Source organism: Callithrix jacchus, chromosome 17 (genome assembly GCF_049354715.1).
Source record: "Callithrix jacchus isolate 240 chromosome 17, calJac240_pri, whole genome shotgun sequence".
Classification (NCBI taxonomy): domain Eukaryota; kingdom Metazoa; phylum Chordata; class Mammalia; order Primates; family Cebidae; genus Callithrix; species Callithrix jacchus.
The window spans coordinates 80,277,156-80,304,188 of record NC_133518.1 but is presented as its reverse complement, the minus strand read 5'-3'; the positions used below and the strand labels follow the sequence as shown (position 1 = coordinate 80,304,188).

At 51.3% G+C, this 27,033-nt stretch overlaps 2 protein-coding genes across 11 annotated transcripts in view; one reads left to right on the top strand and one right to left on the bottom strand.

Annotated features, from left to right (window-relative positions):
* Positions 1-7,044, top strand: part of SEC22C (SEC22 homolog C, vesicle trafficking protein) — a 29,696-nt gene extending 22,652 nt beyond the window's left edge. For 5 of the 7 annotated variants that reach the window (XM_035278644.3, XM_035278645.3, XM_035278648.3 and 2 more), the window contains 3 exons: positions 474-592; positions 2,283-2,348; positions 3,787-7,044. In XM_035278644.3, the coding sequence (XP_035134535.2) occupies positions 474-592; positions 2,283-2,348; positions 3,787-3,987 (386 nt within the window). In that variant the 3' untranslated portion in view covers positions 3,988-7,044. Of the gene's footprint in view, positions 1-473; positions 593-2,282; positions 2,349-2,931; positions 3,130-3,194 lie in introns of those variants that run through there. The other 2 variants (XM_035278649.3, XM_054247059.2) reach the window with 2 other exon arrangements.
* Positions 7,045-20,043: 12,999 nt separating this feature from the next.
* The window catches only part of VIPR1 (vasoactive intestinal peptide receptor 1), a 34,259-nt gene continuing 27,269 nt past the window's right edge, over positions 20,044-27,033 (bottom strand). For 2 of the 4 annotated variants that reach the window (XM_008984093.5, XM_017965979.4), the window contains exons 8-13: positions 26,562-26,622; positions 26,229-26,295; positions 25,815-25,906; positions 23,051-23,180; positions 22,751-22,792; positions 20,044-22,085 (exon numbers count right to left, since the gene is read on the bottom strand). In XM_008984093.5, coding sequence (XP_008982341.3) covers positions 21,894-22,085; positions 22,751-22,792; positions 23,051-23,180; positions 25,815-25,906; positions 26,229-26,295; positions 26,562-26,622 — 584 coding nt within the window. In that variant the 3' untranslated portion in view covers positions 20,044-21,893. The remainder of the gene's footprint in view (positions 22,086-22,750; positions 22,793-23,050; positions 23,181-25,814; positions 25,907-26,228; positions 26,296-26,561; positions 26,623-27,033) is intronic. The other 2 variants (XM_035277768.3, XM_078355006.1) reach the window with 1 other exon arrangement.

Genomic DNA, 27,033 nt, shown 5'->3' with positions numbered 1-27,033 from the left:
AATCCCTATTGACGTTTTTGCATCAGATAATTCTTTATTATGGAGGCTGTCCTGTGCATTCATTGTAGGATGTTTAGAAGCATTCCTGGCCTCTACCCACTAGATGCCAGTAGCAGCCTGTCTCTAGTTGTGACAACCAGAAATGACTTCAGACATTGCCAGATATCCACTGGGGGGCAGATTGCCCCTGGTTGAAAACCACTACTTTAGATAGAAAGTACTTGAAAAACCTGTGCTTGCCTGGAATAGAGCCTTTTTCTGGAAGAAACTTTCCTCAGGTACCCACATCCATTCTGTCCATCATTTCTTGCCTTTTTTCCCCTTTAACTGCTGCTGCTTTTATAATTAACATGTTTATAATTCTGTGTTTAACATAGTGAACCTATCATTAGTGTAAGTCTAGTTCATGTCTTTATTTTTCTTTCATATAGAAATTATTTTCACTAGACACTTGTTTTTTTTTCATTGTGAAGCTCCTAATTTCCGAATGGAACCAGTGACAGCCCTGGGCATCCTCTCCCTCATTCTCAACATCATGTGTGCCGCCCTGAATCTCATTCGTGGAGTTCACCTTGCAGAACATTCTTTACAGGTAACCTTTTTTTAAAAAAATAGTTTAAATTGAAGGACATAGGACAGAAGAAAGTGATAGAGATAGATTTTATCTATAACGTTATTAAACACTGAGATTACAATTTTTCAAATCTAATATGAATTTTCTTTTTTTTCTTTTTTTTTTTAAGATGGGGTTTCACCATCATGGCCAGGCTGGTCTTGAACTCTTGACCTCAGGTGATCCACCCACCTCGGCCTCCCAAAGTGCTAGGATTACAGGCGTGAGCCACCACGCCCAGCCTCTAATATGAATTTTATTCTAAATTTTATTCTTTGTAGTAAGTTGAATGACTATATTAGTTACTTTTTTATGTCTCTTGTCCTAAGAGGCCAGAGGGGTGTGCCAAGATATTGGTAACAAATGGAGAATTTGCAGCAAGGACCTTAGACCACCCTGTGGCTCTTGGGACCCCAGGAGTTACTCCAGGGACTGGGTTATTTACCCAGGATGGAAGTTTCATTCTCTCATTTTAAGGGTTCAGGCTCTTTTTCACCTGAGAAAATATTATCATGTAATCTGATTTATATAATGCAGATGCCACCTTCCTTGTGTCTTGTCAATGAACTATGTATCACTAGGAAGTTCTTTCGCTGGTCTGCTCATCTCAAAGGAACTTACTGTTTCAGTGCTTTTTAAAAATAGTTTTAAAATTTTGAAGTATTTGAAATACTTTAAGAAGGTATAGGCTGAGTGTGGTGGCTCATATCTGTAATCCCAGCACTTTGTGAGGTTGAGGCGGGTAGATCACCTGAGGTCAGTAGTTCGAGACCAGCCTGGCCAACATGCTGAAACCCTATCTCTACTAAAAATACAAAATTAGCCTGGCATGGAGGCGCATGCCTATAATCCCAGCTACTCAGGAGGCTGAGGCGGGAGAGTTGCTTGAAACTAGGAGGCAGAGGTTGCAGTGAGCCGAGATCGCGCCATTGCACTCCAGCCTGGGCAATAAGAGAGAAACTTTGTCTCAAAAAAAAAGGTATAGAACCATTATTAGTATCAACAGATAGATATTACTTTTAAAGATAGAGCCACCATGTTCACAGTCATGCACATGGTATAAAGTCTGAAGCATAACTGGTACTGAACCTCAGGAGACTGATGGAGACTGACCTGTTTGGAGAATGGCGGCAGGCCTGTGTCATGAGTAGTAGTTGCCTCTTATCACATCCTGTATTTGATCAATGTGTGATGTGATTTCTACTCTGATTGATTATGATTGCTCTTAACCAGCTGCTTACCAACCGTCTGTTTGTTTGTATACATTAGAATAGGTACCTGGCCAGCAAGATAGTTAAGACATAGTCCCTCCCTGCCTTGGGACTCTTGTGGCCCAAACAGTGTGTAGTGGCAACATTAAGGAGGTGGCAGTGCCTGGGAATGGGAGGAATTAGAAAAAGCTTGGTCTTGACAGACGCTTAGGGTTCTGAGAGGTGGAGGGATGACGTCTCATTCCAGGTTGAAGACAGGAGGCACGTGCTATGACCAGGCTGCTGAAAACGGTTGTATGCTAGTTCTGACCTGGTGCATAAACAGGAACTTGTGTCTCCCCCAGCCGGGGATTTTGTACTGTCAACCATAGGAGATGGAAGGCGGAGAAACGTGCTTTATGTCAGTGTTTTCTTCCATTTGAATACCCCTTTCCTTGTGTTCCTTGTATTTGTTTTAGGTTGCCCATGAGGAGATGGGAAACATTCTGGCTTTTCTTGTTCCTTTTGGAGCCTGCATTTTCCAGGTGGGTGAAATGATATTTTGATGAGTGGATTAAATCCCTGACCTTATTTTGTTTTTCTCTTCATCTATCAGCAAGTTTCTACCTGTGATTTTTGTTCCACCAAAGTCATGGTGCAAATCAAGGGCAATACGAAGCACTTAGTGGAGGACCTTAGGCCCATCCTGCCCAGTCCTCTTATTTTACAGAGGAAGAACTTAGTGCTCAGAAAGGGAAAGCCCCTTGTTCAAGGCCAAGGGTGGCTCATGCTTGTAATCCTAGCACTTTGGGAGATCCCCTACAGATCACTTGAGGCCAGGAGTTCAAGACCAGCCTGGGCAACTTGGTGACACTCTGTCTCTATTATAATAAAAATACAAAAGTTAGCCGAGTGTGGTGGTGCATACCTGTTGTCCCAGCTACTCAGGAGGCTGAGGCATGAGAATTGCTTGAACCAGGGATTCAGAGGTTGCAGTGAGCTGAGATCAACGCCACTGCATTCCAGCCTGGGCAAGAGAGCAAGACATTGTCTAAAAGAAAGAGGAAAAGCATTACCTGATTGTACAAAAAGAAATTTTCAACCCATGAAAATGCACTCATTTTTTAGAAAACAAGTCTCCGAGACCATGGGCATAGCCAGTGGCAGTTTCCTGGAGCAGTGTTTGAGGACTGCAGGATTGCACAGTTCCACCTGACTCCTTCAGATGTGCTCCTAGGTGGAGAGCTCCTTCCGTGGAGGGCTCACTCCCTCCCTCTGTAGGCTGAACCTTTGTTGGATTGATCCATGTTCAGCGAATGTCCTTTTTAAAAAAAAAAACAAACAGAAAAACGAACAACATTGAACCAAAATGCTGTTTCCACCTTCTGCAGAACAAGAATGGCCCCTTTTATGTGTGATAGTCATATACAAAATACCAGTCCTTCTCCTGCTGTGAGACCTTTCCCCGACTTGGAGATGCTGTGGAAGACATGATAAGGAGGCTGCCCAAGGGAAGACTGGGGACTCGGTGTAGTCATGGCTCAGGAGAAACCAAAACAGTAAAGGCATGGCTTCCTCTCACCAGCTTGCCTGCCCGTCATGGCTCCGTGAAGGGAAACTTCCCTGGGAGGCCAGTCAGTCCTGTTAGGGCCCCTGGCTTGGCTGCCTGTGGCTTATCTGCAGCGCTTCCTTCTTTACAGTGGCCTGGGCATTTCTGTTCTTGAACTTCTTTCAGGTGTGCCATGCACTGCTTCTTCTGGTGACATCTATTTCACTTTCCTTTAATCTTCCAAATCGTCACTTTCATCCCGTGATTAGCAACAGCCTAACCAGTGGGTTCACGCTTCATGGTAATGAATTCAATTTAATCCGCTAGTGTGAGAGAAATGACCCTCTTCATGGAAGCTGTGGGAGGTGAATTTTGCATGTTATCTAGTGGCCATTTTATCTCTGATTGGAATTCCTCTTCTGGTCTCATTTCAGTGTTATTTGTACCTGTTCTACAGTCCAGCCAGGACTATGAAGGTGGTGCTGCTGCTACTCTTTATTTGCCTGGGCAACGTGTACCTGCACGGGCTGAGGAACCTTTGGCAAATCCTTTTCCACATTGGAGTGGCTGTTCTGTCTTCGTATCAGATACTAACAAGGCAGCTTCAGGAGAAGCAGTCTGACTGTGGAGTATGAGGATGACACTGTGATGAATGGATTCTTTGATTTTCTTTTGAGAATCATTCTCTGTTTCTCTTTCTGCTTCTCTACTTTACACTCCAGTTTCCATCCATCCTTTTCAGCCAACTGGACTGAACAGCGAGGAATTGGGGATGTTACACAGTTGCAGGGAAGTCATGAGGCCACTGGATACCCAGCCTTGGTTCTGCGCCGAGCACAACTGCAGGGTCTGCAGTTCAGCACGTTTACTTAGGATAGCTCGGAAAGAGCTTTGCTGGAAGAGCCGAAAGGAAATAGTTTGGTCTTTTAAACTGAATGATGCAGTAAGCCACGAGTTTCAGTAACACTGGTTTTAGTAATTGGCAGTTGTCTTCAAGGAACCACTTTAAAATCCAGATCAGCTTCAGTCTAAATATAAATTGGTTAGGCTTTTTTTTTTTTTTTTTTCCCAGAGGGTCAGGACAGGGTGAATTAAAAACCTAAAAATATGGTTCGTAAATAAAAGCTAGATAAATTTTGTTTACATTTTTTTGATATCTTAGGTTTGATATACCTTTGGAATATTTAAATATATTTTGGATATAATTTGGACTTCATTTAGGGTGGGCAAACAAGCTGAGAAAATGGTTAAGAAATCTAGGTTAATTTAATTTATATGTACTCTTTTATGGTGGTGGAACTGTGTGGCTCCAGGAATGTAATATATTTATTTGCAGGATATATCTGAATACTTTTATAATTAATTGAATAACAAGTACTAGATGATAAGTTTATCAGCATGAGCAGAAATGAGAATTTCAGGATTCTTCACAGTTGGCCACAGCCTGGAGTAGATGAACGTGCATTCCGTGGCACGTTACAGACCAGCTGGAGACGCTGCTCTCATCAGCCTTTTCAGTAGAGCTGAGAGCCTGTTGTTCTAATGACGATGACTGCTGCACCCTGTGTGCAGGTTCCCAGAACGCCTCCAAAATTAATCACTCCTCTGCAACTTTCCCATCATTTAATTAGCTTGAGGGCCTCGTTTTTGATGAACAAGAGTTAAATAGCTGTTAACTTTTTAAAGCTTTATAGAGATATAATTAACACATACTCTGGAAAGTTACTTTCTTTCATTGTCAAAAAATTGATTGATCATAGTTTTCCAAAATATGGTTCTGGGTAAGATCCCTTAGGTCTCCCAGAATTTCAGCTTGGCCTGTTTAGTGCCACTCCGGAGGCCATTTTGGGAGTCTGCTGTTTGGATTGCTCTCGGCAGAAGTCTGGAATCTGAATAGTTCAACCACAGTTGCATGGAACACTTTTAGTTGAATTATGTAGTCCTAATACGTTTTTAAAAAATCTTATTTTGATAGTTGTTAAAAGTGGAACACCATTACAAGAGCTGAGCGGCGAGGGAGAGTCAGGCGTAGTTTTAGGAAGTTGAGTGGCATTTGGTTATCACTGGTGGTGTTCAGCTACCTTGGTATCATTTTAAGAAAAACGAATTTATATACTGGGAACTATGTTGGGAAAACATTGCCATAGTAACTTTATTTTTTATAACAGAATTTTCTATTTTTGGCCAAACGTAGAATATCTGGATATGGGCCGGGCACGGTGGCTCATGCCTGTGCTCCCAGGACCTTGGAAAGCCAGAGCAGGACAGTCAGTTGAGGCCAGTTGTTTGAGACCAACCTGGAAAACACAGTAAGACCCATCTCTACAGACACAAACCAACAGCAACAAAAAAGTTAGCCGGATGTGATGGCACATGCCTGTAATCCCAGCACTTTGGGAGGCCGGGATTCAGTGAGCTGTAATCACCCCACTGCACCCTGGCCTGCGTGACAGAGTGAAACCCTGTGTAAAAAGCCTGGATGGGAAGATTATATTGGCAGCATGCTCAGACATAAACTCCAACGCTGTCTCTCCATTGATTTCACATCTGCATAATTTTCTGCATACCCAGCAGGCAAATTTTCAGTCTTTCTGGGAGACAGTTTTGAAGAGATGGTGAAATAAAATGGGAAGTTAAGGAGGGGAGGAAAATCATTTTAAATGAGAAGCACAAAAAAGCTTTAAAGTTGATAAGAACAGCTTGAAAATGGACTGTTTTCTTTTTAAGCCAGTGTGGCATTGGGTTGCCGTGTAGACCTGTATCCCGGGTGCTTTGGGCATCTGAGCCTACGGTCCGTATTCAGCAGGCAGTAAAGAAACGGTCCCTGAAGATGAGTCCTTCATGGTAACGCTTCCTGACCTCTGAGGCGCTACCTGAATGTGTGGATATCTGTTAACATCTGTATGGGGTGAGATTGACTTTTGCAAACAAAAGGGAAAAGAGGCACTAGGAAAACAGTACAAATAATGACCACAACATTGATTGAAATCCCGTCTGCTAAAAGAATCCTCCACTCACTGAAGGAGGACTGATAATAGGAAGGAAGTCCTGGTGATTTCATCCTGGGGAATCCACAGGCTTAGGTTTGACTGGGTTCTGGGTCAGAGGTTTATAACCTCCTGTGTGACCCTCCCTACCAGCACGCTGGTTCCCAATCTCAGGAGTTCCCTCACTCCACCACAGATTCACTGCTGCAGCACTTTTGCTTTCCCGGTGGTTAAATGCTTCCTGTGCAGCCGACCTCACTCGGCTGGATCTGGGAGTAGATGAAATAGTGTTGGAAACAAAACTTTGAGGGTGCCTTCTGGTGTCAGATGCTGCAAGGCCCTGAGCATCAGAGTGTGTTAAGTCCTAGCTAGTGTACCGGGCCAGAGTATGCCTCAGTGCTCTTAGGAAGGGTTTCCCAACCAAGGGGCCGAAGCCCAAAAGCTTTCCCCTTCCCTAGTATGCTAGGGAAGGAAGCGTGTACGTCTGTTTTCCCCCATGAGGCTAGACTGACTGTGATGAGGACTGTGCTTGGCTTTCCTCTTCCTGAGTGGGGACAGTGGGGGCATATTCGGGTGGCATTCCCACTGCCTACAGCGGGAGGCATGTGACTGTGAGCTCCTGGTTTTGCTTTTTGGGCTTGCACCACTCTTTTCTGTGAACTCTGGAGAATGCTGAAATTAAAGCATTAAAACATTTTGATCAAATGAGCTTGAGCTCCTCTGTTCTTTTCTAGGTGCTTTCGTTCTCTGACTCTCGTGCCGCTTTCTACCTCTGCCCTGTACACTCCGGCTCGGAGACAGAGGCTGAAACTGGAGTGTGTGGAGGGATGAGAAAGCCACCTTTAACTGGGTGGGTAGACAGGCTTCAGAGTGGGAGAAGACTGCATTGAGGTTCAGCTCTCCACCCATGCCTGGGAGTCAAGTCTTGGAGAGGATGAACCCTCTCGGTCAGCACAGCTCAGAATCAGAGATAACAAGGCAGGCCGTGTGAAGCACAGGAAGCAGGGTGTAGGCAGGGAGCAGAGCTGGGGCTTCTCCCTCTGCTGGAAGATAGCAACTGCCCCTTGGCATATGGGGGCCGCATGCTGCACCTTGCAGTCAGGGCCACCATTTGCTCTTCTATGAAAGTTGGCCACTCATTGTAACATGCAGGACAGTGGCCTTCTGAGAACCTGCTGCTTGCACAGTGCCGTGTGAGTGAGGACAGGCAGGAGTGGGAGTGTTCCTGGTGATCACATGTGCCTTGCAAGCTGCTGTTCAGCCATTGCTCACATTCCACATGTTTTTGCACAGAATACTGCACAGGTCTGGGGAGCTCTGTCTGCACTGTGAGTATTAATAATGGTGGAGGAAGGGCGTAGCTGTGCACTTGAGCGATAATGTGAGGGAGAGCAGCAGCCGGCTGACTGTCAGCTGGCTAGGCTCTTCACCGAGTCCTGTGTCACCATGCACAAATCGTTACCCATCAGACCTTGGTTTCCTCATCTGATAAATGGTGATAACATCAATCTGCACCCCCGCTGCTGTTATGAGGGTCAAAACGGGTAGTGGAGGGGAGTACTGGGTGAATCCATTGTGTGTGGGAGGGATTTTCCTGCATGCTTCAGGCAGCACAGCACAGCCGTTTCTCCTGGCTTTACAAAAAGGCATTTTGTTATAATACAGTGTAAAGGGCCTCATTTTTTCACTCCAAAAGGTAGCAGCCCCTTGTCTTCCCACGCTGGACCTGACTTCTCCCTGGGCACAGAGCCCGTGGTACCATTGGTGTCTGGTTTATTCTGGGATCCAGGGAGCTGGTTCTGCTGGTTGGGCCAAACCTCATGAGCCATCCCTGATCCAAATGAGAGGTCTGATTCTCCCATCTGGGAGCAGAGGGAAATCTCATCAGCAGGGAAGCTGTGGCAAAGGCCTTGTCAGTAAATCTGGGAATGGCTGGATACGGAAACATCTGCCCATGTGTACTGATGGCAGAGCTGTTCCCCACAAGAGCCTTTTATTTAGGGTAAAATTAACAAACCCATTCTGTTCCTCCAACCCATGCTTGGTACATATGACCTTCTTTAACCCTCACGTTTATGTGATTCTGGGGTTGCTTCAGAAGTGTTATTTAGTGAATCATTCATATGATTTGATCCTCCAGGATTCTATTTTGTTTAACGGGCTTTTCTATTAAGAGCATAAAATACTGAGGCTGATTTAGTCAGGGTAAAACCGTTTACTTTGCATATTTTAAATACCTGCTATTCATGTTACACAAGCTTCTTAACGGTTTTCTTGTAACAATAAATATCTATTTTGAGTAACTAATGGGTACATTTTAACAGACTCATATAGTAGTATAACCTAAACTTGTATAAAGTATGTAAAAATGTATAGCCATTTATATCCTATGTATACATAAATGAGGTGGCTTCAGAAATGGCAGAATAAATATAAAGTGTTTATTAACATGTGTCTTTGCACTTGGGTGAAAAATTCGGAAATATGGAGGCTTTCCTAGACGGTATGATGTGGGTCTGACATAATGGGAGCGGGGTTGCTGAGAGACGTGAAAGTCAGGTCATCTTGTCCAGTGAGGCCTGGACAGGTGCAAGGGCTCAGAAAGTCTTTAGCATGAATCCCCAACCGAAGCGGCAGTGGCGACGGTGCCCTGGGGCTGGGTGGCCTGCCCTGCCCTGTGCGGCCTGTGTTTCCCCTGCCTTCGTTTTAGGCTCTTGTCCACTATGAAGGTGAAGTTTCATCTCCCAGGGCCAGCCTGACCACATGGCCACCAGGGGGCGCAGCTGCTGGCCACATCATCAGGTTTCCAGCCAAGGGACGGTGGCCTTTTGCAAAGGCCGTTCCTGCAGCAGCTGATAAAGTTCCCAGAAAGGAAGCGAATGCACTAACCCCTCCTGACCATCCTCTACACACATCGGGGAATTCACTTTCCAAGAGTCTGCACCATCTGCCCTGAGTCAGAATCTTTCAGAGGAAGGCAGTGACTTCCAAAATAAACATCGGAGTTACTGGGGGCTAGGATTTGGGAGCTGACAGTTTTCAGACACCATCTGAAACTTTTTTGCTCAGGTGGGGAAGGTGAGGCTTGTCCAGGGCGCCAATAACAGCAAAATTCAGAGCTGTTTCCCCTGAGCGGGAAACGGGCCGCCCCCACTAGGCAGTACCCACAAAGAATAAAAGCAGATTCTGGCCCAGGAAAGTGTTCCTCCTATGCCGGCAGGGCTGGATGAGAAGCTCTGGCTGGTGAGTTGCCTTATTTTTTCTTGGGCCCTACCCCTTGAGGGGGTCCAGGCACCAGCGTGCTGCCGCACAGCTGCCAAGCGTCTTTGGGCAGTGCCAGTGGAGGAGATGGCTCTGCGAGGAGGGAGCCCACCTGGCTCTGCTGAGTCAGCACCAAGATGTTGCTGGGATCAGATGTGGATGGCAAAACCTATGAAGCACCCTGAAGAACTTGAAGATTACCTTCGCGGCCCGTGGCGGAAAAGGACTTCTTAACAAAAATGTCACAGGCACAGCCCTTAAGGCAAAATGATCGATGAATTTGATGATACACAAATAAGGATTTTTTTTTTTATGGGCAAAGTTAAAAGGATGGGAGGAGATATTTTTGATGCCAGAAACCAATAAGGGATTAATACACACAGAAGAAATTCCTGTAAACCAGTTTACAGAAGAGGACACCTAAAAAGCGAACAAGCATAATAAGCATATGGAGATTTAAAGTAATTGGCAATACACGTTAAGACAATCATAAGACATCCCCTTACACCTGTGAGTTTGGCAAATCTTGCAAAGCTGGATGACACCAAGTGCGGGGCGGTGGGGAGTGTGGGGATGCAGGACCTCGTGTGACCCGGCAGTGAGAAGGGAGGCACAGCCGATCTGCAGAGCCATGCTGTGGCGAGGGGCTGAATTCTGTCCCCACCCATGGGAAAATGAATGTCTGCTTAAACCACCCAGACGGTGGTACTTGGTTAGGGCAGCCTTAACAAACGAATAAAGCCTGTTTACCCAAGTTAAGAGTGCACACCTTGTGAAGTGGAAATTTGACTCCTGATTATATGTCCCGGGAAAATTCTTACACAGATCCTTAAGGGGACATGTTCCTTTAAGAATTATTGGTGTTGGCCAGGCGTGGTGGCTCACCCCTGTAATCCAAGCACTTTGGAGGCCAAGGCGGGTGGATCACCTGAGGTCGGGAGTTCAAGACCAGCCGGACCAACAAGGTGAAACCCCGTCTTTTATTTTTTTTTTTAACTATTTCATCATTTCAAGCATTGGTGGTATTCAGGCTAGGACTTGGTATAGGCCTCTCTAAACGAGCCAACTAATCAAGACTCAATGCATTCTTTTTTTTTTTTTTAGAGGGAAAAAGAGAAAAAGAAGGGGAAAAAAAGAAAAAGAGGGAAAAAGGAATATTACTTCATTCCTAAAATGGGTTTCAATAATGGCCGATCAATATTTTGAGTGTTTAAAGTGATTAATGCATATTTTACGTGTTTAAAATGGAGACCTCTATTGTGTTTATTTGTTCTGGCTCTGAGTTCAAGTCCCAGATATCGTTATCAATTTGTTGTCTCGTTGAATCTAAATCTCATTATGTGTCTTATGTATCTGGGTGTTAAGATCTCTTATTATTACATTAATCCTTTTACCCTTGCATCCTTGTAGCTTTGATATCTATTTCATTAAGTGTGAGAATTGCAACTCCTGCTTTTTATTTATTTATTTTTGCTCTCCATTTGGTTGGTGAGTTTTTTTCCATCCCCTTGTTTTGAGTCTTTATATATCTTTAGATATATCGTTAGATTTTGTGGATAATGTATATTTTGTGTGTTTAAAATGGAGAGCTCTATTGAGTTTATTTGTTCTGGATCTTAGTTCCAGTCCCGGATATCGTTATCAATTTGTTGTCTCGTTGAATCTAAATCTCATTATGTGTCTTACGTATCTGGGTGTTAAGATCTCTTATTATTACATTAATCCTTTTACCCTTGTATCCTTGTAGCTTTGAAACCTATTTTGTCAAATGTGAAAATTGCAACTCCTGCTTTTTATTTATTTATTTTTGCTCTCCATTTGGTTGGTACTTTTTTTTTTCCAACCCTTTATTTTGAGTCTATGTATATCTTTGGATATACTGTTAGATTTTGTCTGTATCTTTTGATTGGGAGATTTGGTCGATTTAAATTTAGGGTTGCTGCCATTTGCTATTAACTGGCTATTTTGTCCTTTCGTTGATAAAAATTCTTCTTTATGTTAATGCTCTTTACTTTTTGGTGTATTTTTAGAAAGACCCTGAAACCCTGTCTTTTTTTAAAAAAAAAAAAAAAAAAAGAATTATTGGTGTTGGTGGAAAGCAATCTGTGTATCCACCATGGAGCATCACGATGCAGGCAGATGTACCAGATTTAGATGTAATGTCACATGGATGAATCTTCAAAACTTAGAGCTGAGTGAAAAATGACTGTTATATGATAAGAGATATATGCATACAAAATGAGAAAATATTTTCTGAGGATAAATGCAAAAGATATGTGTTAAATACACTTGAATGGCTGCTTACAAGGGACCAGGAGTTTGGGAATTAGGTCTAGGGATAAGGAATTGTTTTAAAAAGACAGTTGTGGGCCAGGTGCAGTGGCTAATGCCTATAATCCCAGCACTTTGGGAGGCCAAGGTGGGTAGATCACGAGGTCAGGAGTTCAAGACCAGCCTGGCCAAGATTGTGAAACCCCGTCTCTACTAAAAATGCAAAAATTAGCCGGGTTTGGTGGTGGGCTCCTGTATTCCCAGCTACTCAGGAGGCTGAGCAAGAATTGCTTGAACCTGGCAGGTGGAGGTTGCAGTGAGCCGAGATCGTGCCACTGCACTGCAGCCTGGGCAACAGAGTGAGACTCCATCTCAAAAAAAAAAAGAAAAAAAAAAGGAGTGTTGCTGAAGTCAGCAGTTGGTTCTGAGAGCTCTGGGAGAATGAGGTGGGTCTGCTTTTCCCTGCGAGATCTTGTTCTGGCCGTGCCCAGCCCTGCGGTTAACACGATGTGATTGAGAAGGCTGGCCGTTGTGGGCTCTAAAGCCCCATATGATGCTCGAGTGTTGGAGGCTCCAGGGCTGCAGCGGTGGTGGGGGGAGGGTGCAGGGAAACTGAAGCCTGGGGCTATATTGGTCAGCGAGGGCTCTGGAAGCCATGGGGGGCTTGGGTGGGGAAGAGCAGAGAGGAGAGACTCCAGAGGGGAAAGTGGGCAGGGGAGCTGGCTGTGACTGCCAAGCCACTGGGGACTCTCTCCTCCCCATATTCCAGCTGTTTGCTGGCCAAGACTTTCCCATGTGAGGCACTGAGCTGAAGGGCTCTCGCAAGGACAAGGAACACAGCTGCAGTGGGACAGAGGTGGCCTCAGGGCGATTTCTTCCTCCCACCCCAGGAATAGCCGCTTCTGCCCACAGAGCCCAGAGTGTGAGCCTGGGGAAGTGAAGCCAGAGGTGGGTGGGGGTGGGAGGATCAAGGTGATCAGGACCACCACTGCCCTGGGGGTTACTCCAGCGCATTTCCTGAGGCCCCAGGGATCAGAGCAAGGGCTGGGCAAGGAACAAAGGGCCAGCCTTAGGATGAACTTTCTCACAGAGCTGGCCAGCAGGGCTGGAGGGCAGTGAGCTATCCACTGCGAGGTGTGCAGGCAGAAATGAGCTACGTCTGATGGAGCCTCGGAACACGCTGTCCCCATCTCGCAGACATCATCTTGTCCTGAACGCTGGCGTCCGGGGCACATTTACCGATCTCCCGGAGGGCCTCCTGTGGTGTCCATCCCACAGGGCAAGTCAGACGCCAGTTGCAGGAAACAGCCTGTGCCAGCTCCCGTTTGAAGAGTAAATATTAGTCTTTTCAAGAGCTGCTTGTTCTGTCACTTGACACCGAGGACAATGAGCTGATAAGGGGGAGCTTCTTGTTACCCACATCCAGATGGGTCTGTGGGCCTGGGTCACTGCTGCAACGAGGGACCCGTATCCAGCCAGGCACCCTCGCCTTACTGCTTGGCCAGTCCCTGAGCCCTGCCTCAGGGACTTCAGACCCTGCTGAGGCCCCAGGCCCCTGGCTCTTCTCATCTAGTGTCCAGCCTGCTTCTGCAGAGGCAGCGGCAGGGGACTGGATGTTTTGACCTGGACTGCAAGGTCTCTGAGCCCCAGCTCTGAAGCATATGGTTTAAAATCCTCTGATCATCAGGGAGGGGGAGTGACCTGCTTTTGCCCCATGGTCAGCCCCTCCTACCACCCCAGCTAACAGCACCCATCGCTCTAGCCCCCATCCCGCCTTCTTTTTCTGTGACTTTTCTCAGTGGTTACCTGTTCCCACCGTTAGGGGGTCTTTGCCATGTTCACCACTGTATTCTCAGTGTCTAGAACTGTGCACACAGTAATGAGCTGCTGCATGAAAGTCACGACAGCAATACTTTGAAAACATCAAACAGATCTCCTTCTCATTACCTCTCCCCTGAGATTATACCCCTCTGAAGCCTTCCACCGTTATGACCTGGGAAAGGCGGAGGAGGGGTGTGCCATCTCTGCAAGGGGGAAGTGAGGATGGAAGGGAGGAAAGCCCCCCCACCACAGCTGGTGAGGGGTGGACAGAAGGGGAAGAAACTGTCTGGCCTGTCCTGGTCTCATTACTTAAACCTCGAGGGGGCAAACAGAAAGCTGAAAACAGGTGTGTGTCCCACTCTGTGTTAGGAAGTCAGCCCTCTGAGCAATGTGTGTTCCTTCTAGATGAAATGGTGGAGCTACGGGTTTAATGCCAAGTAGATCTGTGTGAACACCGCCACGCTGCCCTCAGCTCCCAGAGGCCTGGACGGGACCCAGAAGCTGCTGCGTGCTCCCTGGGGCATGGGGAAGGTATGGAGCTGGAGCTGGCGGTCCGTCATGGTGCAGCCATGGTGGATGGTGAAGCGAGTCTGCCACAGAGGCCACGGAGAGAAGCTCACACCCAAGGCTGGCTGGTGGCAGGGCTGAGCCTGGACGGGTCTGAGGGAGCAGAGTGAGCCTCCGTGGGGCTAAGTAGCTGGGGTGGACCCTCGGGCCACAGCAGGAGAGCAGCCAGGAGTACCCAGCCACAGACCTCAGCAGCAGGGCCAGTGAGTGCCACGCAGACCCGAGTGCACAACCAGCTGTGTGTGGGGCTCTTCTCCGCCCCAGGAGGCCACCGGTGCTGGGCCGCTGCCTCATTCCCAAATGGCTGACCGTGGCTGGCTTCCTGCGGGAGGACCTGACAGCTCTCCACCTCATCTCTGCCCTGGAGTTCCTTTGCCTGCGTGATGGAATGCCTGCAGGAACCTGCCTGTCGTTCATGCCTGCCAAGCCTGGAGAGGGAGGGGCTGATGTGGGCAAACCCTGAGCACAGAGGCTGGAGGCAGTGACTCCTGCTCTCCTCTGTCCCTCAGGAGGACAGTTTTGGGCGTGTTCTGCCAGCCCTGCAGAGGGTCCCAGTGAATTCAGTCCTGTTGCCCCATAGTGGCCAGTGAAATAACTCCCCTTTTTCCTGAGACAGGGTCTTGGTCTGCCACCAGACTGCAGTGCGCTGGCATAATCATGGCTCCCTACAGCGTCCACTTCCCGGGCTCAAGTGTTCCTCTCACTTCAGCCTCCCAAGTGGCTAGGACTACAGGCGTGCACCACCACACCCGGCTAATTTTTAATTTTAAAATTTTTTTGCAGAGATGGGTTCTCACCATGATGCCCGGGCTGGTGATAACTCACCTTTATTTATTTATTTAAAGACAGAGTTGGGCTCTGTTGCCCAGGCTTAAGTGCAGTGCCGCGACCTCAGCTCACTGCAACCTCTGCCTCCCGAGTTCAAGCGATTCTCCTGCCTCAGCCTCCTGAGTAGCTGGGACTACAGGTGCGCACCACCATACCTGACTAAGATTTGTATTTTTAATAGAGACAAGGTTTCACTACGTTGGCCAGGCTGGTCTCAAACTCCTGACCTCAGGTGATCTGCCTGCCTCGGCCTCCCAAAGTGCTGGGATTACAGGCACGAGCCTCCATGCCTGGCCTAGAACCCCTGCCTCTCTTTGCAGCTGTGGTTCGGGTATGTAACCTAGTCCTGGCCTGAGGACAGAGTGCCACCTCCTGAGACAGACGATCGTCCCTGATAAAAGGAAACACATAGGTGACATTCTCCTCCTGCCAGCGGACGGAGTTCTGCGGGAACGTGACACTTGGACAGTGACAGCCATCCTGCTGTCGTGAGGGGTAAGTCTGAGGGGAGAGTCCACATCCTGAGGTGGCGGAGTGGACAGATAGAAAATCTCACATCTACTGAGCCACAGAGTTTGCCTGGAGCTGCCTCCCTCTAGGAGGCATCTCCGTGGCAGACCCTTTCCCTCTGAGCCACACAGAGACCAGTCCGGAGCTCCCCAGAGTTCCTTCCATGCTGACATCCTGGGACCCAGGGAGGCTGCGATCAGAGTGAGGCAAGCAAGGTGCAAAACTGAAAGGGGTGGCAACAAACAAACAAGCACAACAGCCCTTGGTGATCAAGGTAATTTTTTTTGAGACGGATTCTTGTTCTGTTGCCCAGGCTGGAGTGCAGTGGTGCAATCTGGGCTCACTGCAACCTCCGCCTCCTGGGTTCGAGTGATTCTTCTGCTTCAGCCTCAGCCTCTCAAGACTATAGGCGTGTGCCACCAAGCCCAGCTAATTTTTGTAATTTTTAGTAGAGACGGGGTTTCACCATGTTGGCCAGGATGGTCTTGATCTCTTGACCTTGTGATCTGCCCACCTTGGTCTCTCAAAGTGCTGGGATTACTGGCCTCCGCCCCTGGCCTAATCTGATACTTTTTAAATATCAAAATTAATGTAAAATATAAATAATGAGCAAAATTTCAAGATTTTAAACAAAGAATCAGTGTCACTGATTAGACCTGCTCTTCACATGTTTCCACATAGGGCACCCCTGATAGTCTCACCTGTGACGATCTGTGTGATGGAAGAGGCAGGGCTGTGGGGTTTGCAGAACCAGGTTCAAGGCCGGGCTCTATCAGTGACCTCCCTGGTGATTTCAAGCAAGTCCTTTCCCTTCTCTGGCCTTTGGTTACCCCGTCTGTCCTGTGTAGAGGCTGGGGCATTGCTGCGGGGGGCCTTCTGACCTGTGTGCCTTGTCCCCATAGCCTGCTGGGGTTACTGTCCCTCTTCCTAAGAGGCTGTGTCTCCAGGGTCATTGGCTCCTAGCTATTAATATGTTGGCCATCCCTGGCCTGGTCAGGGTGTTTAATGACTGCCAGCTGTGGCTCCAGCGCCCTCCCTCTGGAGAGATAAGAGCAGTTCCTGTTCCCACATTGTGGGAGGGTGGGTTCATTACAACAGGCCCTGGGTGAGTTCTGGGAATGGGCCGACTCTGACTCTTCCCCCCACCCCACCAGCAGAGCAGATGGGAGTGCCTGGGGATATACACTTTCCACACACCCTCCCCACGGGGGCTGTCCTGGCGTCCCCACCTGCCTGAGCCGTCACTTTAGGTCCTGATTCTAGTAGCCCTGGAGATTCTCCCCAGAGTCTCGCAGACGTGACATTGAGCACGTCCCACACCAGGCCATCATCCCCCCGGCCCTCCTCCTCCCCACCTGGAGGGGCACTGGTGGCTTCTCCCGGGCTGCCCCTTGGGTGCTTCTAGTAGCCAGAGTGGCCTGCCCCAAACCCACCCTCACCCCTCAGCCTCACTTAGGAAGCCTGCACTGTGCTTCTGCGGGAAGGGACCCCTGATGCCTGCCCACTTGGATTCAGGTATCCCTGGCACCCATCATGTTCCCTTGGGACCCAGAGACCCCTACCTAGCCCTCAGAGATCACCTCAATGTTTCCTCCCTGAGACACTGTCCCCTATGCATTCTGTTGGCAAGCTGGCCACCATCCGTGGGCAGTCTGTGCCCTGGAGTGGCAGGAACCGCCCACATGGTGGCCTCTGTGTGGAGGGATGGTGGCTCTGTGCACGGGGATGGGGGGCACTCCTTGTCCTTGCCTCCCAGGAGGGACCCACATGAGTCAGCTGGGCTTTGTCCTCAGGGGCTGGGCTGAGGGCTCAGTCAGTGGCTAGAGTCCAGCCTGTGGCCAGTCAGGGTGGGCTCTGCCGGGCGTTACCGCTGGGTATGAGGCAGGCTTTGTGTGCAGAGAGGCCAGTGGGTCGAAGGTCCAGGCCCTGGGTCGCCTTAATTCCACACTAGGCCTGAGCAGTCCGCGGCCTCACCGCCTCCTTCTCCTGTGCCTCACTCTGCGCGGCGCCCAGGAAAGAGGCCCGCCCTCTGGGTCACTTGGCCTCCACCCAGGTGTTTGGGCCCAAGGCCAACCTTAGTGAAGTCCTTGAAACATCCGCCAGGGGGCGATAGAGACGAGCTGGCCTGGCCCGACAGGTGCCTGGCAAGGGACCTGGGAGCTGGGGGAGGATGCGGGGCCAGGAGCAATTCTGCTTGTGGCCAACCCCATTCCAGGGCTGCCCCAGCCCGGGAGACTGTTTCGGCTTCTCTCCATTGTTAGGTGCCCATCACTAAGCTTGGCGCTTCCTAGTCACCTTTCTGAGCAGGGCCCACCTCTGTCCTCCCTTTCGTTGCCCGCATCCTGGCTCTCCGCTTTGTCCACTCTCCATGCTCTTGGCTGATAACTGGTCCCCTACCCAGGCTGCCTGCATAACTCTGAAGCCATGAAACACAAATGAGGGGCTAAGAGGCACTGTGGTGGGTGGGGCGGGTGCAGTGTGATGGGGGCCCCTCCCGGCCTTCACACAGCCCAGGCAGCCTGCAGGGCGCTAACCTGGAAGGCCGGGTGCTGTCCTTTCCTCTGCATTTCTACTCCCCTCTCCCTCCTCCTCTCTTCTACCGGCCTGAGCTCATCTCTCAAGGAGTCCTGGCAGGTCTCAGACCTTTTTCTCTGCACAGCCTCTATCCTCTGTTTATGCCTCAGCGCCCGACTGCTTGGGGCTCCCCCCACCGTCTGCGGTCCTCCCCTTGAGCTCAGGGGGCAGAGTGGGTGGCAGAAGTGGGTGGGCAGCCCCTCCTCATTAGCCACCTGGGCCTTAGCCCCTAGAACCCTCCCTATTGTGCAGGCGGATGGAGAGATTCATACTCAGAAGGGGGGAACTGCCATAATTCTGAGAAAGTCTGAAGCAGAATTGGGATTAGTTGACAGGGGCTGGGTATTCTGGACCTTACTGAGAAGTATGGGGTGAACAAGGTCTCTGGAAGCAGTTCAGAGAGGCACTGAGTAGGGAGTCGGAGGAGGGAAATCAGAGAAAGAGAGAGAGAGAGAGAGAGAGAGAGAGAGAGAGAGAGAGAGGGGGAGACATGCCCCAGCTGGGGGAGGGGAGCATGGAGGGGCTGTCCCCTGTCTCTCAACTCCTATGCCTTGGAAAGCTAGTGGTGGGAATGCAAGATGCTCAGGGTTAGTAGGCTGGGTGCAGTGGCTCACACCTGTAATCACAGCACATTGGGAGGCTGAGGCAGGCATATCACCTGAGGTCAGGAGTTCGAGACCACCCTGGCCAACATGGTGAAACCACTGAGCCAGGTGTGGTGGCACATGCCTGTAGTACCAGCTGCTCAGGAGGCTGAGGCAGGAGAATTGCTTGAACCTGAGAAATGGAGGTTGTAGTGAGCTGAGATCACACCACTGCACTCCAGCCTTGGGGACAGAGCCAGACTGCATCTCAAAAAAAAAGATGCTCAGTAACCTCATTGGTGGTCACCACTGATGGTCTGGGCTTGGTGGGGGGCGCTACTGAGAATGGTCTCTCTGGCAGGCCGGGGGGTGCCTGAGGTCAAGGTTAGAGACAATGCCTCCTTCTCGGTCCTATGGCTGACCGTGCACAGGGCAGGGTGTGCAGTGTGACTCCAGATGGGGAAAATGTGCTACTCCACTGAGTGGCATTTCCCTGGGGGTGCCTCACGGCTCACAGTCACCTCTATCCTGGCCTGAACACCCTCGACTCTGGCCTCTGAGGATGCTGGGTTGGAACTGTCATTGATGATGGGTCCTGGGATGTCCTGGGTCAGACAAAGCTTTGAAGAAGCCTTGCAGGCAGATCTGAGCCTTCGCCAGCCCATGCTGACCACACTATCACCAGCCTGGCATCCCTCTCTGCTCCTCTAGCAAGTTCACAGGTGGGACCCAAGAAGGTCAGCATGGGCATCGGCTTTGGAGACAACTCTTGCTGACCACTGTTATTTGCTGCACTGCCTGTTTAAACTTTCTCATTGGTACATCGTCTCTGCTCACTCGGCTTGTGTTGGTGATATCTGCTTTGTCCACTACCTGCCTCCTCTGGCTGAGCCCAGGGTATTTGCAGAAGCTTGTCTGCAGGAGTGGCTGTGGCCTGTGAAGCACTCACACCCAGCCGTTCCTGAGACCCTGGGCAGCTCTGCCAGCTGTTTGGTGTCAATCCGAGATTAGGATGGTCTTTTCTTGGCTGGATTTAAGGAGTGGGAGACACGATGGGCACCCGGTCTGACTCTGTCACTCAGAGGACAGGGTACCATTCAGAAAGATGGGAGTCGAAGGCCTCAGACAGAACTGTGAACGTCCCATATGAAAATAGGGATTTCTGTCAGAAGCCAAAAGAGTGGTGGCATCTGGTCTCGGCACTCTTTGAGACCACCCATCCTTTGAGCAGAAGCTGGTCCCATTTTAGGCCACATGAGAACAACAAGCACCAGGGGAACCAAGGCAATCCAAGCCAACATTTATTGCTACACAGCCTGTTGCAGCCCTGAGGGATCCTCTGGCGGAGGTGTGGGTAGGAAGCCAAGTGGCCACTGGGTGAAGGGCAGACAGAGGAGGCCGTGGCCAGCAGGCTCTTGTCCAGATGATACATGGGCTGGAGGCCTCCTCGGCCACACTGCAGGGAGGGTGGGGTGGGGCAGGAAGGGGGATTCAGGGATGATGGCAGTGAACAAATCACCGAGAGGATCCGCTGGTTACAAAATACAAAAGTTAGCAGTGAGTCTGTGCTTTCACTTTCCTGTCAGCCAGATGTGAGTTCAAATCCTGTATGTGGAGCAGGCGGAGGCATCTGCTCTGTCAGAGCCCACGGGTACACATCTCTGAGCCTAGTCAAAACAGCTGGCACATAGGTGGGTGGCCAAGGAGGGCCTTCCCCCGTTCCTTCCACAGTGCAGAGGGATGGGTATGGCTGGTGCGAAGATCCCGCTGGACAGATGAAGCCACAGACTGGAGAGAAGGTAGGCTGTCTGAGACCTAGCATTCACCGGTGGCTGCCTCCTCCCTTCCCAGAGGCTTCAGAGTCCCTCGGCCTTGGGTGGCATTGTACCCCAACAGACTGACCCTGGGCCACTCCACTTCGGTGGGGACCACTGAGATAGCTGTGCTCCCCGAACCAAAGCTCCAGAATAACGCGCCTTGAGGAGCTGGTAGCTAAGCCTGAGACGACAACAGGGCAGAGAGCTGTATCTTCAGAGAAATGCCTGAGCGAAAGCAGTGGTGAAATTTCAGGCACTGCCTGGTGTTGGTGCCGGTGATCTTCCCGGGCAGAACCTTTCGCCCTCAGATCTCACCAGCGTGGTCTGAGATCGCCGGTGTCTTTCCTCCGACTGGGCAGAGGAGCTAGCAGGGGGCAGAGTCAGGATGAAAGTGTGCAGGCCTTTTGCCCGTGATTGGTGGAGGGCTTTGGAGGAGGAGTCCGGTGACTGAGTCCCACCTGCAGGGGGCGGAGTCAGGATGAAAGTGTGCAGGCCTTTTGCCCGTGATTGGTGGAGGGCTTTGGAGGAGGAGTCCGGTGGCTGAGTCCCACCTGAAGGGGGCGGGGTCAGGATGAAAGTGTGCAGGCCTTTTGCCCGTGATTGGTGGAGGGCTTTGGAGGAGGGGTCTGGTGGCTGAGTCCCACCTGCAGGGGGCGGAGTCAGGATGAAAGTGTGCAGGCCTTTTGCCCGTGATTGGTGGAGGGCTTTGGAGGAGGAGTCCGGTGGCTGAGTCCCACCTGCAGGGGGTGGAGTCAGGATGAAAGTGTGCAGGCCTTTTGCCCGTGATTGGTGGAGGGCTTTGGAGGAGGAGTCCGGTGGCTGAGTCCCACCTGCAGGGGGCGGGGTCAGGATGAAAGTGTGCAGGCCTTTTGCCCGTGATTGGTGGAGGGCTTTGGAGGAGGAGTCCGGTGGCTGAGTCCCACCTGCAGGGGGTGGAGTCAGGATGAAAGTGTGCAGGCCTTTTGCCCGTGATTGGTGGAGGGCTTTGGAGGAGGAGTCCGGTGGCTGAGTCCCACCTGCAGGGGGCGGGGTCAGGATGAAAGTGTGCAGGCCTTTTGCCCGTGATTGGTGGAGGGCTTTGGAGGAGGGGTCTGGTGGCTGAGTCCCACCTGCAGCCCTCCGGGAGAGAAGGTCCCGCCTCTCTTACTTGCTAGAAACCTCCAGGCAGGCACTAGGGCTGAGCTCTCTGGGAGCGTCCCGACCAGAGACCAGAGGGCTGGGGGCAGCCTCCGAACCCAGGGCTGGGGCTGGCCGTGCCCAGGTAGGCCTCTGTCCCTGGCGTGTGCCGGGGTGAGTGGGAAGGGCCCCAGGATCCTGGCGGTCAGACCAGGGAGACTTCGGCTTGGAAGCTGGAGGAGCGGCGGGCCCCGGGGCTGACGCGGGTCAGCATAGAGACCTGCGTGCTGCACGTGCCGCCATTGCTGCCTCCCGACGGGGGTCGGTATTTGGAGTTCCAGCCCAGAACGCCCTGCAGGTGCCAACGCCGCCACTTCCGCCTCAGCTCCGCCTGCACCTAGGAGAGGGTAAGGTGGTCGGGCCCACTGCTGTGGAGCCTCTTCTACTGCGGATTGGGATTCTCTGGACTTAGGGTTCTGAACTAGCCAGCCTTATCCACTTAAGGATATCAGAATGGAGAGACCTCGATGCCGCCTTGGGGGGTGCAAACTTGGGACTGGGTTGAGGCCAGGTTCAAAAGGAGGCCTTAGAATGGTAGGAAGTGAGAGGCAGAGAGGATCCAAGAATGCAGTGCAGGGAGGGAGCAGGATGCTGCCTGGGGTGACTGTCCCCCAATTCTTCCCATCCTGGCCCTCCAGCTCACTTGAGTGCGTTTTTGTGCATTGTAACCAGAGCTCCACAGCAATTCAACCTTCACCGGGAGCCTCCCTCACTGTACACGGCCAAACTCGGCTGTGCACAGGGATCCCCCTGGGGGTTAGTAAAAACCTGTTTTTGTTTTTTAATAATATTAAAATGCAGATTCTAAGCCAGCAGGTGTGGGGTGATCACCGAGACGCGCGATTTATCAAGGGCCTAGGTGACACCAGTGCTACGAGTCTGAGGACCATATTGGAGTAGCAAGGGTTAACCCGTCCTTGCTCTGCACATTCCCATCCGTGTTTCTGGACCCTGGTCCTGGGAGTTCCATTGTCTGAGCTCCAAGGACTCGGAGGGGCTTACCTCACCATTGAGGAAGCAGTAGAGGATCGCCACCACGAAGCCCTGGGAAGGAAGGGGACAGGAGAACTGAGGTAGACAGACACCAGAAGCCCCCACCCTGCTCCACCCTGCCCCACCCTGCCCACCCTTGGCTCCAGCCCCTATGTTCCCCTGGTTAAGGAAAGAGCTAAGCACAACGTAGGTGCTTATCTAAAACGTATTACAGTAAAAAGATTGGAATCCAGTGGCAAGGTCCAAGACTCCAGGGTGAATTCCATTAAAAGCCAGAGAAGAATGCAGCCTTAAGTCAACAGTCCATACCTGGAAAGACCCCACGATGAGCTCAAAGACCATTTTCACCTCAGCCTTAAAATTGTCAGGAAAGAAGGCGAACATGATGTAGTGTACTCCAAACAGGGGGATCAGCAGGAGTGTGGACCTGGCCAGCCTCCTGGGGACAGGGGAGGGCAGGATGGCCATGTGTGCACACACGTGGATATGATGGCCAGCCTCCTGGGGACAGGGGAGGGCAGGATGGCCATGTGTGCACACACGTGGATATGATGGGGCCTGGCATGGGGGAGCTGGAGGCACAGAAGATGGGGACAGTGACCAGGATGTGTGAAGATGGAGTGTGGGTCCCCCTAAATATTATGTCCATGTCTGTTCCTGTTCCACAGCTGCACTGCCTCTGTCCTCGTGCCCCCAGCCCTCCTGGCCTGGAAGGAAGCATGAGAGAGAAAGAAGCCCCCTCTCTTCTCACCCTTCAGGAGGAGAGAGGGTAAGAGGTAAAGGAGAGGCCAGTAAGAATGATGCAACAGGGATGTGTTTGCTGAAATCCACGATGGGGTGTCCTGCTGCCTGGGACCCCTGGTCTGGGAGGGGCTCACCTCACTATTGTAGTAGAGGATACTCTCAGCCATGAGGGCAGTAGAGAATCTCTCAGGCAACAGGAGCTCCTGCTTCCCTTTCTCCTGGCCTCAGTTTTTCCCATTCATATAATGTAGTAAGTGTATGCTTGACATAGATCACAGAAACGGGCCCACTATGAACGTGGAAGTGTTTGGCGTAGGGCAGTGCATCCACGGGAGACCGATTCTCTACTGGGAAGATGTACTAGGAAGCAAGTCTTTGTAACTGGGGTGCTGACCACATATGCCCAGGGCCACCTGGGAGGGTGATGGGGACCCAAGTCCATGCCTGATCACCAGGGACAATCCAGAATGACAGTATCACCCTCTGTCTTTGTTTTTTCTGCTGTGTCTGCTTCTCCAGAAGTTGCTGCCTTCTCTGGGATTGCATCCCCTCCTCCCCCCTCCCCACACCACTGCATACACTCCCAGCGTGCTCTGAAGGACCAGCTCCTCCTTCACAGCTGTGTGTGCTCAGCAGGGTCAGCATTCACTCTAAATGTTTGTCCCTCTCACAGAACCCAGGGTGCTCTCTTCCTGGTTCAGGCTTCCCATCACCTGAACTCAACTGGTCCAGGCAGTGTGAACCCATTGCTCCCTGGCTCGGAGAGGTGGGGTGTGGATAGGGAGGGTCTCTGACTCTGTCTCTGCTGCCTTAGCAGTCAGTCCAAGAGAGCCTAGCCCAAGGCTTAAGGTCCCACAGTAAGCTGGGGGCAGAGGAGTTGGCCTTGCCCCTCCCACTCCTTCCCGGACCTGGTCCCCAGCTGTGCCAAGATCCTGAGCATTGCCCAGCCCTCTTCGGCTGCAAAACTATCCCACGCAGCAGAGGCTAACAGATGGAGGCTTTCTTTAAAGCAAAGGCTCCTGCGGAGGTGGAGAGTGGGAGCGGAGAGCCTCTCCGTGAGGAGCTCCATCTCTGACTGCCCCCACCCCTTCTGCCCGCTGACAACTGTTTCCTTTCTGTCTCACCCACACAGACCTGGCTCTGACCATGGCCGGCTCTGTTTGTCTCAGATTCAAGCCCTTTGGAATCATTGTAAGTTGGGGGAAATAAGGTCCCATTGGCAAAAGAGAGGATGAGGGTGCACAGGCCCGACGTGCTGCCCCTCGGCAGTCTGCAGGCCCCCACAGGAGCCTTTCCTTCTCAGACAGGAAGGGAGTCCGCCTACAAACCTGGCAAGAGAGAATGCGGTCACACCAGGAATGTGAGTCTTAGTCTCATCAGGGAGAATCACAGGATTCCGGAATAGAATCCTAAATCCAGTAGCATGTGACATTCTCGCCAGGAATCTTAGAACCATAGCACAGACTCTCCAAAGAAGCCAGGCCAAGAAGACCATTCTAGACTCCCAGGACTGGAAGGCCTTGCGGGGCGCCCTAGGTTTGTCTGTGTGCATAGCACTGATGCTCCTTCTGCTCCCCTCCATGAGCGTGCAGACCCCACATGCCTTCCCACAGCCTCCCTTTCCACATTCTCATGTTTCTTTAGCTCTGTCTTCCAGCCATGTTGCTCCCACAAAATCCTGCCTCTTCCTCCCAAGCACAGGGGACAGTCCTGACACCTTTCCAAGCCCTGGTCCACACCGTGCCCCCTTCTCCCTGCCCATGGTGACATGCTCCAAAACCCTGGAGGATGAGGGCGTGTATGTCAGTTTCCTCTCTGTAAAATGAGGATAATTTTACAGCGGACTGTGTGGATGAAATGACATGATGCATGGAAATCCCTTAGCGTGTGCCTGGCATGTAAACCGCAGGTGTCATCATTATTACTAAGAAATACCGAGTGCTGAACATGTGTGTCTCATTGGTGGACTGGGGTCCCCTCAGTGTATGCGTCTGCTGTGTGCTTAGTGCCCCCTTTTCATGCCGGGGACATGGTATGAACAAGACGCAGGTCATCGGCGTCCTCTCCAGCTCCCCGGCTTGGAAGCAGATGCATCCCTGGGAAGGGTGCCAGATGAGTGTGGGCAGCAGAAGTATCCATGGGGCTCTGAGCACAACCCGGTGAGGGTGGGGCCAGGGCAGGGGGTGCTGGTGTGCAAAGCCAGGCCGTGGTGGAGGTGGGCAAGAGCAACGTGGCTCTATGGTGACTGCAGGTGTTTGGGGTGGAAAGACTTCAAGGAGCTGTGGGACGATTTAGGGCCTGAGGACAGAGGCGCCGGGGCCACACTCACGAGTAGGGACTGCTGCCACTCTTCCTGATATCTGGGGGCTGCAGTTTCTGAAGCAGGATTCGGATGATGCAAATAAACAGGATGAAGTTCACCTAGTGGGTGGGGACCTGAGGTCAGCAGCCAGAGCGGGAAGGCTGGGTGCGGCCTGCCCTCTTTCCCAGGGTCCTGCTGCCCTTTCATTTTGTGCAGGGCATCCGGGAACCCCACCTCCTTCACATCCCTGAGGACTGTGCTCCCTAACCGCCTACTCTCAAGGAACAGCTGGGGGGACAGGGATGGAGTGACCCTGCACTGGGCACTGGGAAGCTGTGTTTCAGTTCTGGCCTAGATACTAACTTCCCATGTGACCTGGGGCTAAGTTGTCTGCTCTCTGGAGCTGTTTCCCCATCTCTAGGTGGCGGGAGGGTGCCTTACCAAGATGGAGGTGAGGATGGGGCCCTTTATGATCCACCACAGGGAGGAGTCGATGATGTCCCAGCACCTGAGCAGAGTGGGGGAGGAATGAGAGGGCTGTCCTCAGCCAGAGTCAGCAGCACCCCTCCACAGGTTGTCCCCAGCTCTGCTCCTGAGCCCTTTAGCAACCCCCCGGCCCAGAGTCCGCTGCTCCCCCGGTCCTCCTTCCAGCCTCCCCTCTGGACCGAGTGCCGTGGTTTTTGTCCACTCAGCAAGGCCAGATGGCATTATCATCCCACCCAGGGGGCCTGCCCAGGTGACGGCAGCGGGGGAGTGGGTGGGGCGGCAGCTCACCCGTAATCCTCAAAATGGATCCTGACGATGGCCCACACCGTGGTGAATGTGCTGGGCACCCCTGTCAGGCCCAGGGACAGTGACAGAGAAGAGGGCACAGGAGGCAGGGGCAGAGGGCATGAGGGAGATTTCAGAGAGAACCAGAGAGAAGGAGGGCGAGAGAAAAGGGCAATTTTCAGGCTGCTGTCTTTGGTTGCAGAGGCTGTTCACCACGGGGGGTGAAGCTGTATCCCTCCCTCAAGGGCTGTGTCTACTTAGACAGTCTCTTTCTCATTGTGACAGAGGCCCTTTGCAGATGAGCAGTGGCCCTGTGTATTTCAGGGGCTGAAGGGAGAGGGAAGGGTGCTCACAGAATCTGTCCCACAGGTCAGCCCTGAGCAGCTGCAGGCTGAGGGGCCTGCCTGGGCTCCACACTCTGAGGGCTTTCTTGACCCTTAGCTGTAGGCAGGACCTGCAGCTTAGCCAGACCTAG